The 15,903-nt window shown below is 43.4% G+C and overlaps 2 protein-coding genes across 2 annotated transcripts; both read right to left on the reverse strand.

Moving 5' to 3' along the window:
* Positions 1-1,874: 1,874 nt before the first annotated feature.
* LOC310871992 (uncharacterized protein) lies at positions 1,875-6,030 on the reverse strand. The gene is made up of 2 exons (XM_083783641.1): positions 5,469-6,030; positions 1,875-2,102 (listed from the first exon to the last, which is right to left on the reverse strand). The coding sequence occupies exons 1-2, from the start codon at positions 5,904-5,906 to the stop codon at positions 1,932-1,934; spliced, it is 609 nt and encodes a 202-aa protein (XP_083639767.1). The 5' UTR covers positions 5,907-6,030; the 3' UTR covers positions 1,875-1,931.
* A 1,769-nt stretch (positions 6,031-7,799) lies between these two features.
* On the reverse strand, positions 7,800-15,894 carry carnmt1 (carnosine N-methyltransferase 1). The gene is made up of 8 exons (XM_083783996.1): positions 15,761-15,894; positions 12,402-12,597; positions 11,870-12,036; positions 11,177-11,317; positions 10,087-10,265; positions 9,120-9,233; positions 8,866-8,969; positions 7,800-8,597 (listed from the first exon to the last, which is right to left on the reverse strand). The coding sequence occupies exons 2-8, from the start codon at positions 12,528-12,530 to the stop codon at positions 8,403-8,405; spliced, it is 1,029 nt and encodes a 342-aa protein (XP_083640122.1). The 5' UTR covers positions 12,531-12,597; positions 15,761-15,894; the 3' UTR covers positions 7,800-8,402.
* Positions 15,895-15,903: the final 9 nt, after the last annotated feature.

Below are 15,903 nucleotides of genomic sequence, written 5' to 3' on the forward strand. Positions count from 1 at the left end.
TATTAGTGTACTTTCGTTCATTTTTGACCCCTCTATCAAACAGAATTGTTTTTTCAACCTTTTTGTGTCCATATCACCACGGCCAAAATAATTGTTCCATGTGACAGATGGGTCTGAACCTGGCCGCATACCTTCTTGCATGTATCACACACCAGAAATAGCAGCTCTACAAGTTCACAATGCTTTGAATCTGGGACACCGTTGTACTAACTACAGTATATCATTGTGCTAAGTATACGTCAGGCTTAAATACGCTGTCAAACCACTCTTCAACAACTATCTGCAATAACTATCCCGTATAAAGAACAAATCAGGTTGGGCACACAACAGTTTAGTCCAAAACTCAACACTAGGATGAATTTAAAAAAAGAACTCTTTATTAAAAGAAAAAACAAAATATGTATAACGAACAAGCAACCTGCACTGCTTTTCAACAACTGGCTAATATAAAGTATAGTTTTATAATGGCATATAACACTAACAGCACAGCAGTTGTACTGGTCTCACCACCCGACCAGTATTGGACAAACGTCCTGACTTCTACTGTGTTAACTAGTACTGGCGTCTGGCGTTATTGAAACGAGTGTTGAAATACTGGGTAACCTCTCGTCTAGTGAGACCAGTGCATGAGTGTTTATAAAGTGTCATCCAACATCTGCAACGAGCATGAATGTCGCAGTAAACACAAATGGTCTGGTAAAACTAAACATCACATCAACAAAACAAACAAGCAACCTACAGCAGACAAGCAGGGATTGAGTTACTTTCACGGTTAAGAAAAAAAAAAAAAAAGGATCACTAAAAGAAGCCAGCGAAAGTCGTAGTTCAAGAATACTGTGCTCAAAATTGAATAAATACATACTACTCTGAGCTTTTCTGACTATTTGCATTGTATATATTGTTTATCTGCATGTATCTGGAAACTTCATATTATGTCCAAAACTGTTAACTGATCCCTTGCTGTATGGATTCAAACTCAAAAATATCAAAAGTAGCAGATCTACAAACTCGAAAGGTGTCGCGTGCATGCCACGTTTCAAGTTTGCAGATCTGCTACTTTTGTGCGAGGCTATGGTATGATCAAGTATGGCTTTAATTTACCAAAAAGAAAACAAAGAAAAAAAACACAAATTGTTCACATACAGTGATGAGATTTCTAGCAGGAAGACAACTGGAATGTTTCAAACGAGGACAACTGGAATGTTTTATGTTCATTGGTCATTAGTCATTATTGGCAACATCAATATAAAAATAAATCATATAGGCTAAGTTACTGTTATCTCTAGTGTGTCTAATAGGTTTTGTATGTAGTGGTTGTAATGACCATGCATTTGGTGTGATTCCCCTTATAACAATATAAACTGTGGATGATGAAAGCCGATTAAAATTAACTTTAAATGCGAATTCAGACCCAAACGTTATGATGAACTCATGTTAGCATTGCTGTCTGAATTCGTTGTCAGTCACCTTTCCTTCAGTTCCAGATCAACGTTCCAACACCAGCATTATGACTTTTTAACCCATTAAAACCAGTCATTTCAGATTTTAGCTATAGCAACATAGGTTTTTCAGAAAACTCTTTAGAACAGTGGTTCTCAAAAAATAGCAGACGTACAAGTTCACATTGTCACTTAATGCCATGCTGTGAACATATACATCTGTTAGTTTATCTTAGAATTATTTTTACAGTAAGTGTTCTTGCTTAATGTAAGTCGCTCTGGATTAAGAGCGTCTGCTAAATGCCTAAATTGTAAATTGTAAAATATTAGATTTTCGAATATTCTCTTCTGGGGGTCTCCTTGGCACAAAAAACATTTACAGATGGGGTCTGCGGTCAAATTGGCACAAAAAGGTTTGAGAACGACTGATTAATTAATGCGTCTCTATTGGAAGCATCCGAAGCAACCCGTTGGTACATCCTTTTGTCTGCTTCAGGTTTCCATGGCATCAGGAGTAGGGCCGTTTTTGTCCTCTGGCTTCGCTCTTGGTTCCGATTGGCTGTTCATATCGTCAAACAGGCATTGGTCAATTTCAGGCAAGGGCACCCTCCAGTACTGGAAGGAGTTGAAAGTGCAAAGGTCACGGGTGCAGTCGGCATCACCCTAGAAGAAAGAAAAAGAAACGAGAGAGAGAGAGATGATTTTGAAGTCAGCGTTGAGTAACACAATTTGGAGGATGCCCCTTTTCAAAGCACCTTGTAATATCATGTAGCATACACAGTACATTTTAGAACCAAACTGCCATCCTATACCTTTCCAACTATATATGATGAATTGAAAAAGGTAGGGCAAGTGGTTTTCTTTGGTTAAAATAAGTGTTAAATAGCTCTATATTCTGATACAACACACATTGCTGAGGAGTGTTTGTTCAGTAACAGTCTCCATGCTCTCCAGCTCTTTATGAACTGAATTTTGGAGCTAGGGTCTATTTATGACGCTTGCCCATTTTTCCTCCCGAACTTTTCCCCTGTGAGGGTTGGGAGGGGCTGGGAAGGAGCGGGCAGGCGCAGTCAGCGCACACAGAAGTCAATGCAGACATGAATGCAGATGGCTGTGTGTAGTTGAAGCACAATGGACGTGTGCTTATGAGAAACAACTAAAAACAAAAAAAGAAAGGAAAACAGAAGTGCAACACGAGGATAAGATAGAAACATTCAATGTCCAGTTTGCTAATTTACTACTACTACTACTAGTAGTAGTAGTAGTACTTGGTGGTGGTGTTGGTGTTGAAACTACGAATTTATCTGACCATTATAAAGTTTCATGACAGCCTAAGTACAAATATAAATTTAATTTATGAAAAGTCTACAGTGAATTTGGTTCACGGAAGTTGTTGTAGGCGATGTGGGGATTATCTGACGCGATCCATCTGACACATCTTTTGCTTCGAAAATGAAAAGATTTGTTATGAGTTACCAAGAACAAATCGATAACTAATGATGTGAGCATTATGAATGATGACATTCTGTAAAAAATACTGATGCCCTGAATATACAGAATGGCCTATAACACGATACATAATTTGATTGCCCGTTAAGAGTTTCTTCCCCAGCTTTTTCCCCACTGCCATGGAGAAAAGACAAGCAGTGTCGGCAGGCCAATCAATGCAAATTTCTGCCTTTGTCTTCATGGGGTCTTCTGGGCCATCACCTGTACTCGCCAGGCTGTCAGGCAAAAACTCTTGTTGGGTCTGCTGCCACTTGTAATCACAATGTTGAAATGAATCAATAATTTGTGCAGGATGTCATGTTCACTTTTATCTGTAGGCTAATTGTATCCCAAATGGGACTTATCGAGGGTAGCTACTAGGACGTAAGTTGGGACTTGATCACTCCCGGCTGGGTCACCTGAGTGAGGGGTATGATGTTGCGAGACCCGAAACCTCGATGACCTTGGGATACATCACTGAGGATACGTCCCAGGTGCATCCATTTATGTGTGTATTTTGTTATAGTTCTTCTATTTATAGTGACTCATAGGAATAGACTAAGTGACAACCAGGAATAGTCTGGTGACCACCGGAGAGACGGGTGGCAGCCGGAAATTAGACAGCACCCGGGAGCAGTATGGGTTAGCGCCCCAGGCTGTGTCTTCCGTGAGGAAGAAGCCCAACAAACCCACGGTGAGGCCTTTAGGAGGGCCATGCAAGCCTCAAGCAGAGTCTGCGGCACCACCAAGGGCAAGGTGGAGCCTGCGGAACCGTTGCGGCTTGAGAATGCACCATTCCTGAATAAAGTGCCTGGTGCTGGGAGTCTGGTGCAACGCACAGGGCCTGACCTGGTGAGAGCAGAAGTGGACCTGGTGAGACGTAGGAGGGGCCCGGACAGGTGTCAACCCACAGAGCCTAGTCCTTCCATGTGCCAGAATGGTACCTCCCAGTCCCGGCAGAGTAGTTCAGGAGGAACGGATTGTGTGGCCCTGGTTTTTCCCTAATGGGACTTATCGAGGGTAGCTACTGGGACGTAAGTTGGGACTTGATCACTCCCGGCTGGGTCACCTGAGTGAGGGGTATGATGTTGCGAGACCCGAAACCCTGATGACCTTGGGATACATCACTGAGGATACGTCCCAGGTGCATCCATTTATGTGTGTATTTTGTTATTATTATATCCAATCAACAGGATAGAGAACTCAGACAGGACACAGAATACAGATTCAACAAGTGAAATTGGAAGTGATGACACAAAGAAATGAGCAGACAAAATTTTGAACTGCAACACTACAAATGATGGCTGGCATGATGTCACCCACTTGAAAATGATCTGTTTTTGAGTGGTGCAACCACTCCCATCCAGCAATGTCCGTGCGTACCTATGTGGCCATGAGCACGAGTATATGACTATTAGTACCAGTAGGGGCGCTGTTTGCCAGAAACAGAGAGAGAGATAGTATTAGTGCTGCCTGTTAATAAGAGAGAGAGAGAGAAAGAGAGGAGAGGAGGGGGAGAGAGGGGAGTTGCACCACTCAGTTCACACGGGTGTGATTTTTATAAAAGAGCTGGAGTGGAACGAGTAGACCCCTGTTAATGAACAAACACAGAGTCTGTAGCAATGATTTACTATCAGAATAAAGTGCTTTAATCTTTTAACAAAAAAATGTTTTAACCAAAATAAATGTCTCTTACCCTAGCTTTTAGTTCACTAAAAGCCTTTGTAATTCAAAGTAGGTTTCAACAGGTAGGAATAATATTGCTGTAGAACCACTATAATCGCAATTTATCTGACGGGTAACCAGTGACATCTAGTGGACAAGTAGCCTCGGAAAGACGGAAACCCAAACATTTAAATAATAGCATCTGGCGGTATAGCCCTGGTCCAAGGCTTACAGCGAGCCTCTCTCTGACGCCTTGTGGAAGTACCTTCCACAGCCCTCTGGTCATATTACCACTCCCGTGCGCTGTTTTTCTAATACCAGCAAATAAACAAAACGACGAAACCACTCACCGAAACAAAGCCTGCTAGACCTTGGTAAAAGTCTATTCTCGAACCTGGGAAGCGTCTCAGGTCCCCAGTTTCTCTCTAAAATGCACTTTGTGCCATTTTAATAACGCAATGTACCCTGAATTTAACTGGCAACGCTATCCTACACTCACGAACCGCCAGTAATGTGATCTTGGCGGTTCGCGAGTGTAGGATAGCGTTACCGTCCTTAAATTCAGGGTACATTGCGTTATTAAAATGGCACAAAGTGCATTTTAGAGAGAAACTGGGGACCTGAGACGCTTCCCAGGTTCGAGAATAGACTTTTACCAAGGTCTAGCAGGCTTTGTTTCGGTGAGTGGTTTCGTCGTTTTGTTTATTTGCTGGTATTAGAAAAACAGCGCACGGGAGTGGAAATATGACCAGAGGGCTGTGGAAGGTACTTCCACAAGGCGTCAGAGAGAGGCTCGCTGTAAGCCTTGGACCAGGGCTACTGGCGGTAGTGGAGAAACAAATCCAATATAACATTTTATGATTATCGTTAACTTACCACGCCATCATTCCTTGATTTAGTGGTCCGTGGTGAAACGTCTCCATCATCATCATCTGGCCGGAGACGTTTATTATGATGATCAGACGTGGTGGTGGAGGAGTGGAGGACACCACAGAAGAAACTTGCACAAGTCTGTTGCTGCTGCAACGCCGAACAGTTGTCTGCACGTGAAGGAGTCTTCCTGCGTTGTCGAGCGGGTCCTTCATGCTGTTCTGGAGTATTATCACCATCATCATCATTATCGTTAAGTCTCTTCCTGCAGCGGCTGCCCAGCACCGCGAGCAGCAGAGATGGCGGATCGAGCATGCTGGCCATGCCGTCCAACTGCGCGTCGACCCCGCAGAAAGAAGCAGAAGACCCGCAACAGCTCTTCTTCTTGAAGTTGTTGGTACTGGTAGTACCTGCTGCGTCCTCCTCGGCGCGTCTTTTTGTCATGAATGCAACGTATGTCGTGACCCTCCGTACGACTTTATTAGATTATCAAACCAACAGTTTATGTTCGCAAGCAGCCTCACTTGTTCTAAACACCGCTAACCTCGCCTCACCAGGCTTTCCACCAAAACACCGCACACACAGATAAGAGAAATGTCCGACTGGCCAATCAGAGCAGAGTACCGCTGTACGTCTCCGCCCCCTCGTGAAAGTGGTCCGTTATCGATGTACTGAAGAACACCCGGTTTAGAGCGGATGCGGAAACAGTTTGTATTGCGTACGTTTCATAGTTTAAAAATGAACGGATACAGTAGGCGGACTCTAGACCGGATCTGAGGGCTGAGCAGACTTTCCATACCACCTCAGCCAAGCTATTTCCCTCCCCCTTTCAGAACAACGAGTGGCCCAGGAAATGAATAGCAATGCATTTTTCCCATAGGCATTTCTTCTTTCTAATGATTTGATCGGCCCAAAATATTGTGTTCATTGTCATGATTTGTCACGATCCGAGTTGACTTTGTCCGCGGCGTAACCGTCTTTAAATAAATACTTTAAAGAAATGCCTATGGGAAAAATGCATGGGGTTTATTTCCTGGGCCACTCGTTGTTCTGAAAGGGGGAGGGACTGTGACGCTCTATTTCACGTATAAATAAATGTAACTAGAGAATGTACAAGAATGGCTATTTTGATGATCTGAGCTTCAAGTTCACTGTGATCACTATACATACAGTACATGACAGTCAATAAATCATTAGCAATACAAGATAGATGGGCTCCCACCTCCCAGAGATGAAAATCTTATCAAATGGGGATCCATGGCCATCTAATTCTAATGCATATCAAATTGGATGTCCTTGAATAGAAAAATTGAGAATTACAGGAATAGTGTGCATTTACAATTTAGGCATTTAGCAGACGCTCTTAATCCAGAGCGATTTACAATAAGCAAAATAGACAAAAAGCATGGCAATACATCACATACATAAAAAGTAGTTATGAAACATGTGTAAGCTAAGGGCTTAGAAGTGGAATATCTGTATAATGAAACTACAAATATAAACTATACATACTATACTATATAGGCTACTATAAAGTGCTATGACTACAAGTCTGTATAAAATGCTATCTAAGTCTACATAAAGTTCTATCTAAGGGGCTAGGGTAAGTGCTACAGGGCATGATGGAGTCTGAAGAGGTGGGTTTTCAGACTACGGCGGAAGATTTGGAGTGAGGTTGCAGTTCTGATTGTAATGGGAAGTTAGTTTTGGAGCCAGAAGGGAGAAGAGTTTGGGATGTGTAGAGCGTTGTCCCGGAATTTTTAGTGAAGGTACTTCCAGCTTCCCCATGTTGGCTGATCTGAGTGCACGGGTGGGTTTGTAGGGTTCGATCATACATATGGGGGGAGCCATACAATGCATGTGAATGATGTGATGCGTCTTAATGAAAACAATGTAATGTTTGTTGCAAGTTTCTTAACTCACTAGCTGCTAATAAAGATTCCCATTTCCCACTGTCTACACTCTACACTTTGAACTGAAGAAGAGGCGAACGAATTGCACATCACAAAAAAGGTCTTGTGACCGATATGTTTGTCCTATGACTTTGCACTTGAGCACTTTAGGGTTGAGCAATCCTTGTGGTGTGCGAGTCCTTCGCCTCTTCAGTTCTTCTTAGTTTTTGAGACCACCACTCACAATTAACCTTGTGAGAAATTAAGAAAGGCACATTCATTGTTTTAATAGCAAATATAGTGTGTGGGAGTCGGTTCTGCATGTGTTCAGACCTGCTCTGTGTGTAGCAGTGTGGCGTTACATTACGTATCCGTCTATAGGTACGTGAACATAATTTCTTTAAGCAGCTGCTTATGAAGACGTCTATGGATGAAAAGTTAAAAATACATTTTAAAAGATTTTATTGTGAAGTGAGCAGGTGTCTGAACATACAATAAGTTTAAAACAACTTCCGCCTATTATTCATACTTCTAACTCTTTAGACACCATTGAAGTACTTTCAGTCTTGTTCAGATCCACAACAGTCTAGGTGAACTGTGGATAGATTTCCAATGCGCCATTAAAAAAATACAACACCTAACTGATGCAGTAGTACTCCTACCCCCACAGTTGTATGTCTACTGTGCGCATGTCTGTGCGCATGTCTACTAGTGTTCTCCTCACGCAGTGAAAGGTAATGCATATGAGGTCCAAGGAGTCTGCAAGCATAGAACACATTCACCAGGGCACACGCCATTAAAACCAAATGGTAAGCAAATGCAACCGACCAGATTTGAGCCCTCGATTCAATCAATGGCTACACTTGCACTCGGCAGGTTTCACAAGGAATATTATCGGACAATGTTGTCAAAGAGAGACACGTTAGATAAAAATAAAAATGACAGAAAGGGGGAAAAAAACAGAGTTCATTGTCTTTTTGTTTCTTTCTCTTCAGTGAATCGGTTAAAATCGATCATCACTCCTCGCTTCACGTCATTGAAATGTGTGTCACGTCAGGTCGTTGGTCCCCTCTCGCCGCGGCGACTTGGCAGGCGGCGGCGAGATCCGCAATGGCATGTCTGGGTGACGGTTGGCGTAGCGCTTTGAGGGTTTCCGTGCCACGAAGAAGACGCAGTCGTAGACATATTTCAACATGGAGCGGTCGTTCTCGGTGTACGTGGTCAGCACTGACTCTCTCTCCACCTGAGGAAAAACGAAACATATGACGTTCATACAAAAGGATATTAGTTTGATCTGAAAAGCCCTGCCTTCCATTACCGCCCCCAAAACCGGGAGGCATAATCTGCAGTCACTAACTCGCACCATCACATCTCATCTCTCTCTAGAAGTGATTATATTCCAAACGAGATGCTTGATTAAAGACAGACATTGAAGACAGAACATTGCCGTTTTGATCAAAACCATGGAGAGCGCCATAGATTTAGGAGCACTGAAGATGAGTTCTATTTACCTCCAGCTGGAAGCCAAATTTAATGATGGCCGACCTGATGTCTTCATAGCTCAGTTCAACTGAGAACTCGTTGGCCATGTTCTCGAAGTGGTACAGAAGTGGACCTGGTGAAACAGCATCAGTTTGTTTGTGACATTTTAACAGTGTTTACGACAGAACATTATGTTGGTCAGAGAGTGGGGACCACTGTGTCCGTATGTTTTCTCATGCCAATAAAGCCCTTTGAATTGAATTGAATTGTGTCCATGACTCACCCAGGTTGATCCAGACCCCTCCGGGTTTGAGAATCTTCCAGATAGTCTCTACATAGTCCAAGACATTGTGAGCCGTGTCAATGAAGAAACAGGTGGCTACGCAGTCCCAGGACTCTGCGAAAGAGTGATAGTAAAATATATGAAAAGGAGGGGGGAAAAAAAGAGAAGCTCATTATACCAGCATAGGGATAGTATCAATTCCAATTGTTCGGGAATAACATTTGGTATATTAGGAGTTACCACAGTTACAAAGCTTAGAAGGACTTTAACTTTAACTTGCGGCACAAAGTTTACAGATTCAAGCACAGTTGTTCCATATATTAATTGTTTTCAAATATTCAAATATGCGTTGTATGGTCCTTCCAGCAATATTTAAAAAAGATGCATCATTATCAGTCCTCATGAGAGGATTATTAACACTGACCTTGCTCTGTGTACACCTCCTGGAAGTCCCATTGACCTGAGACCGTTTCTACAAATGTCTTCTAAATACTAAATAACAGTTTCCTGAAAAACGCATGTTTCTATATCAGTGGTTCTCAAACCTTTTCATGCGAAGCACCGCCAAAATTATATGTATTTGGCCGCCGACCCCCATCTCAAAATATTTTGTTCCAGGGACCCCCAGAAGCAAACATTTTCACAATAAAAAAATAGCAGATCTACAAGCTCGTAGCGTGGCACAAAGTGACGCACTATATGAGCTTGTATATCTGCCCTTTATGAATAGCAAAAAGTATAAAATAATGCTTTTTAGCTCAAATCTAAAATGACAGATGCTTTCCTGGTTTTCTTAATGGGTTCTTAACACCATAGATTATTAAAAGGATAGAGACTGATCTGGCACAGGGTTTCCTCGTCATGAATCCACGGGTCCGCTACCGTCCGCCTGCAGTCCTTCCTCTTACCACTAGGGCCCAGTGCTTCAACGTTGGAGTGCCTCACTGGCCCCTTGGTTAACACTGACCTGGCTCCGTGTACACCTCTGTGAAGTCCCCGGCCACCATGGAGAAGTCAGCGTCAGGCGGCAGACCCTGAGGGTTCACGTCTGGGAAGCGGATGGATCGTGTCTGGTCTGAAGACTTCTTATTGTTGCTGAACTGGTGGATCCATGGGTGCAGGGTCAGAGAATTCACCTTGTCACACCTGAGGGGAGCCGTATGTTATAAGTAGACGGACAAGCTGGGCTACAGACACTGCAACACTAGGAATCACCACCAATCAAACACATCAACTTGGGTCCAGCACTTACAGTATATGAAATGTATTAAACATTAAACTAAATGTTTTTCTTTGCAAGAGAACAGAACGGATAGTGAGGATGCATTGTGGTAGAATTATTATGAACAACTTATCTGTTAAGTTGTTCACCTTTTGCCTTATGACATTTTACATGCATTTACATTACATTTTAGCTACAGCTTGGTTTTTATGTCACAAGCAGCTTCTCTCTTATCTTGTGTATAACTACAAAGATGCCTTTTTTCTGTGTTTGACACAGAACTACTGTAATAATAAATCAAATGTATAGAGCTCTTTTCTCTGTACAGCAAAACTAAATAAATACTTTACCACTGACATGTGTGTCTAATGTACTTCTCCTACGATCTGACCCTTGCCAAGTTGCCAGCTATAGTTGGACTGATGCGAGTTGTACAATCTTTCACCAATAAATATGAACATATCACCTATGCAAGTCACAACCTGGTGCATATGATGGCAAAGGAGATAACGATAACTTGAGTTTGTATGAGTATATACTGCATATCGTCTCTGTGGGTTGGAAACCTCCCAAAACTGTTACTTTTTAGGGTTCAAAACATAGCAGATCAACAAGCTCTAGCTTGCATATCTGCTTTTGATGCTTTCATGTGACACTGTAGTATGATCAAGTCGGCATTCATTCACGAAAAAAGAAATACACAAACAGTCAGAATAATGGAGATAAGAGGATTCTGCCCGACAGCAACGATGTATGCATTAGTGCAGTGGTGCTCCACTCGGGTCCCACCCTACCAGGATAATAAAACTGGTGGCTTATACGGGTCCAGAATTACCTGTTGAGCACAAAGTTGGAAGAGAACAGCATGAAGAAGCTCCACTCGTTGCCCTGGCAGATGTAGCCCAGCCGCGCAATCTCCCAGGCCAGTCGGCCGAGCCCCGCCCCCGGAACCAGCACGCTGACCTTGGACAAATCACTGACACAATAAAATACATGTCACATTGAAAACATCTGGCCGACATGCGCTAGCAGGACTGTGATATTTTGACAATTCGTTTAAGTATAAAATCATGACGCTTATATCTCATGCCATATCATGACATTGCGATATCAAAAGTCCCAGTGTCATAGTGGCATCGATGGAATATTGATATATCCGTAGAGCCGACGTGCATGAGAGCCGACGTCGACAGACGGTGCGGTGCTAAGAATTGCCGATGGCTTGATGCGCTATTCCAAAAACAAGCACGCTGCTATCCGACGGTCGAACGAGCTTGCTTGGACGGCGACCCGACACGACAGTGTACCCACGGCAGATGTTCCAACACTTACCGCCGCCGACCTCGGTTCAGTGGAGAGCCACCCTTAACCCATTCTGACCCGAGATCAGATTCATACGAGGTTTCCACCGGACACACACTGGTCTGATTAACCCATTCTGACCCGAGATCAGATTCATACGAGGTTTTCACTGGACACACACTGGTCTGATTAAAGGCTTTCAATGAAGAACATGCATGCAACTCACTATCGATCCGCAGGGAAGAGTCTCTGGATCTCCTGGATGAGAGGCTTGTAGCAGGTGTCCCTCTCGGCCTGGCCAGTCTCGCTCCAGTCCCTCACAAACTGCTTGATGGTGGACTTCAGCTTGTCCATGTCGAACGTCGAGGGTGGACGCACCTTCCTCAGATCGTCCTGGAGAGGAGACAAAATGTCATCAATCAACTTCCTAGAATTGTTTTCGAGCGGTCAGTCGAATTATGAAAGACCGCATATCCAGGGGGTCCCCAGCTAAATGTGTTACTGTAACTTAATAAAGCAATGACCATCATTTTAACAACTTCATCCATGTTTTCTATTCAAAAATGGCAGTTGTACAAGCTCACAGAGCTGTGAGCTTGTACATCTACTATTTTTGAGCCTTTTAGAACAATCTTGAAAGTGGCTCATTTGTTTATTTTACGCCATATCAAACAAGTCTATGGGAGTAATGAATGGATGCGTCAATTACGTGGAGACTTCGGTGCTCCATAAAAAGGTAAAACGTTTAGGCGTCTGACCTCCTCGCCGTACTCCATGTTCTCGAACATGTGGATGCAGTTGAGGACGATGGCCTGCAGCACCTCCTGGTTGTGCTCCACACACTGGCTGATGAGGGCCAGGTTGGGTAGCACGGCCGGCAGCAGCATCTGGTGGTGAGGCTGCAGACTGCGGAACTGACACTCCGCGCGCTTCACCTGCTCCTGGACATGGTCCCTGACACACGCAAATACACACAATACAACAAGCCGTCATTACAAAAGGAGCCAGTGTTATTGTGGCACGCCTGCGTTGCTGCAGGAACAAGCGAAGCGAGGCGACAGGCGAGTTCCGTATGCAGCGCAGAAGAACCACTGTTCTAGAATCTAGATTATAAACACAGACGAGTTATTGATTGATTGACTGATTGAATACTTTATTAACAGTACAGCATAGGAAAGTACAGTTCAACACAAGGTCTGTTTAAGATTTAAACCCCAAGAATGCCTATGGCTCGTTTCCATTGGGGTCCTTCATATTCAATTCATAGTTATCAGTTATGAGATGTGCAAAAGAAATGGGCCATTTGGGCTGGGCAAGTGGGCATACATCAATATATCGATGTTGCCATAATATCAGACTAGATATCGTAATATTGTAATATCATAATATGACATGAGTGTTGTCTTCTCCTAAAGGCTTCATTACACTGTAGTGACTACAGTGATGGCATTCTGACTGTTCTTCGGTTAAATTATTAGCTTTTACCCCCACTTATTATAATATGTCAAATAATTACAGCTCATGGATACTTAGGCCTACTGTACTGAGCATTATTCATACAATCCTTCCCTCTTTCTTTCCCACTCTGTACATAGTGTTTTATTTTCTCCTGACATTATTTTATTTGTTGTTATGGATAATATTGAATTTGGTGGTTGTTCTTCATGCCATGTCTATGAATAGCCCCTTTCAGAACCCTCGGTTGCCTTTTCTGAATTTTGGACGGCGGTACCCTAGGGTCCCTCGTAGCTTATTCCACCCTCCATAGGACGCAGATTTACCCACTGTCTGTTCACAGAGACCTGGTCTGTCGCTTGAGTGTTGGTGAGATGTTTCAAAGATGCATACAACAGCTTTAGGAGACCACCGCAACGTGTGCGAAACGGCATTAACCGCCGTTGCGTTAAGTATTCTTTTATCTTTTTTGGAAGTTTTGCTTCGCTGAAATTCTCTCTTCCTCAATTCCCATGTCCTGCCTCCCACAACACAACAGCATTATAAACATCCTGCATGCACGCGGTCGGCCAATCAGATGCAGTAACTAGGACGTGCAGCTAGCCAGTCGCCGCTCGGGAGGCGGTACAATGCGAAGTCAACAAGGAAGAGAGAGGAGAGAAGAGTTCGGCGAAGCAAAATAAAAAAAACACGTTGCGGCGGTCTCCTATAGCTGTTTTATGCATCTTTGAAACATCTCACCAACACTCAAGCGACCGAGCAGGTCTCCGTGAACAGACAGTGGGTAAATCTGCGTCCTATGGAGGGTAGAATAAGCTACGAGGGACCTAGCCCTCCAAGCAGAACCCAATGGTACTGAAGTTTCTGACTTTTTGACGACACAGACCATTGGGTCCTGTTCCAGCAGTATCCTGCCACCTGGTACGCGGACATACATAAAACATAAACAACGTGGATAACGCCTGTCTGCGCTCTTTGACAACATTTTTTCGTGTGAGGGCTTCTGAAAATATGGACAAAGCGTTCGCCGGGTCTAACATGGACGTAAAATGAAGCCTGTTATTCCTGCACTGTAAGTCGCCATCTTTCTAGATCCGTTTGGTACCAGCTGGCCTTTGGCTGGCTCCGTTTTGGACCAGCTGGCCATTGGCTGCCCAGACAACGAGGCGGGACTTCCCCCCTTCTTCTCCGTTTTTATTTTGACTCGAGTGGGAGGGGAATCCCGATCATAGACTGTAATGGTAGCCACGCCCCTCAGAACATACGCAATGTTTTTTTTTCTTTATGGTAATTTTTTTAATTAATGGGACCATAATTTTCCAAAAAGAATATTATGACATTAGAAATGAGACTTTAAACTAGTGACTGGAAGAAGAAAGTATTCATGACCATGTTTATTAAGGTAATACAGTCTAGGTGAAGTTGGGCCAAAATACATGGGCCTCTATGGAGCTTTTTGGGTCCAGTCCAGCGCCACAACAGGCCATTAATATGAACTACCGATTTCAAATGAGGCTTCACGAAATATCTGGCTGACTGCCCCCCTGTTCTGAATATGTGAAGTATAAGTACCCATACATGCTGCTGCGAATATCTCCTGTGGCGCGGAAGCCGTTAAGTATTTTTTGTTTGACCGATTTGGTCGCTTTGATTCTTCTCTTCCTTCCTTGTTTATTGACACCTCATTGTACCGCCTATCTGGCTAGCTAGTGGCGCTATAGCTATGACAGAGCAGATCAGAGGCAGGGACGTAGCCGCACAAGCCAACCGCACACCGGGAGGCGGTACAATAAACGGTAAACAAACAAGAAGAAATAAAGCGACCAAATCGGTCAAACAAAAATACTTAACGGCTTCCGCGCCACAGGAGATATTCGCAGCGGTATGTATAGGTACTTAAAGTTCACAAATTCAGAATAACTTAAACTAAAAAAGGCCGTCAAACGCCGCAGATACGATCTTAGAGAGATTAATGGCCGCGTTCCAGAATTCCCATACGAAAATATAGTTATGAGCAGGGACCCTACATAAAACTCATCCAAATTTCAGAAAAGCTTTATGGAGGGTCCCGAAAGGGGCTATGAGGGACCCTAGGGTACCGCCTTACAAATTCAGAAAAGGTAACAGAGGGTGCCGAAAGGGGCTAGTCTATGAATTGATTGCATAGGGCCTAAATAGAAACAAGACCCCAAGGACGTTTTCTAGATATATTTTTTGTGCTATCCCTTCTGGAATAAGTGTTTGACTGTACTCTGTTCTGTTGCTGTTTTTACATTTATGCCACAGTCTAATAAACTAATCAATCAATCAAAAAATATCTGGTGTAATAATTGTGTTGAAGGCAAGGCCTGGCAAGCACCATTCCAAAACCACAAAATCATCCCAATATGGATGGATGCTGAGGTATTGTCTAAAATATGATGTGCCATTTAAGTACAGTTTGTCGGCAGAGATAAGCACTCAATGTGAATAACAATAACGTCCTGAATTAACCCCTGTACAAATGTATTGCCAAAACAGCAGATCTGCAAGCTCACAAAGCGTCGCGAGGCGACGCGTTGTGAGCTTGCAGATCGGCTGTTTTTCCGCGCTATTATGCTACTTCTGTTAGCTAAACTGTTAGCATCCAGTGTGTTGTCATCCGTTAGTGGTGTTTTCGTACCTGTAGTATCTAAAGGCATCGATGATCTTCCAGTAGTGTTGTCTCTCCAGTCGGGCCTCCTCATCGGGGCTGCCTTTGATGCTTTCTTTGTGGAAACAACGATCATTTTGCTCTGCCTCTGTGACTGCGTCCCCCAACACTGC

This window comes from Protomyctophum parallelum, assembly GCF_964188405.1.
Source record: "Protomyctophum parallelum genome assembly, chromosome: 15".
Taxonomy (NCBI): Eukaryota; Metazoa; Chordata; class Actinopteri; order Myctophiformes; family Myctophidae; genus Protomyctophum; species Protomyctophum parallelum.

Bases quoted from the DNA above. Each gene is read 5' to 3' on its own strand.
- LOC310871992 (XM_083783641.1), bottom strand. From the start codon at position 5,906: ATGACAAAAAGACGCGCCGAGGAGGACGCAGCAGGTACTACCAGTACC. The intron at 2,103-5,468 runs GTAAGTTAACGA...TCTTTCTTCTAG, and splicing joins AATCAAGGAATGATGGCGTG to GGTGATGCCGACTGCACCCG.
- carnmt1 (XM_083783996.1), bottom strand. From the start codon at position 12,530: ATGCTGCTGCCGGCCGTGCTACCCAACCTGGCCCTCATCAGCCAGTGT. The intron at 10,266-11,176 runs GTAATTCTGGAC...GGCTCCCCTCAG, and splicing joins TCCAACTTTGTGCTCAACAG to GTGTGACAAGGTGAATTCTC. The intron at 8,598-8,865 runs GTAAATAGAACT...GTTTTTCCTCAG, and splicing joins AATTTGGCTTCCAGCTGGAG to GTGGAGAGAGAGTCAGTGCT.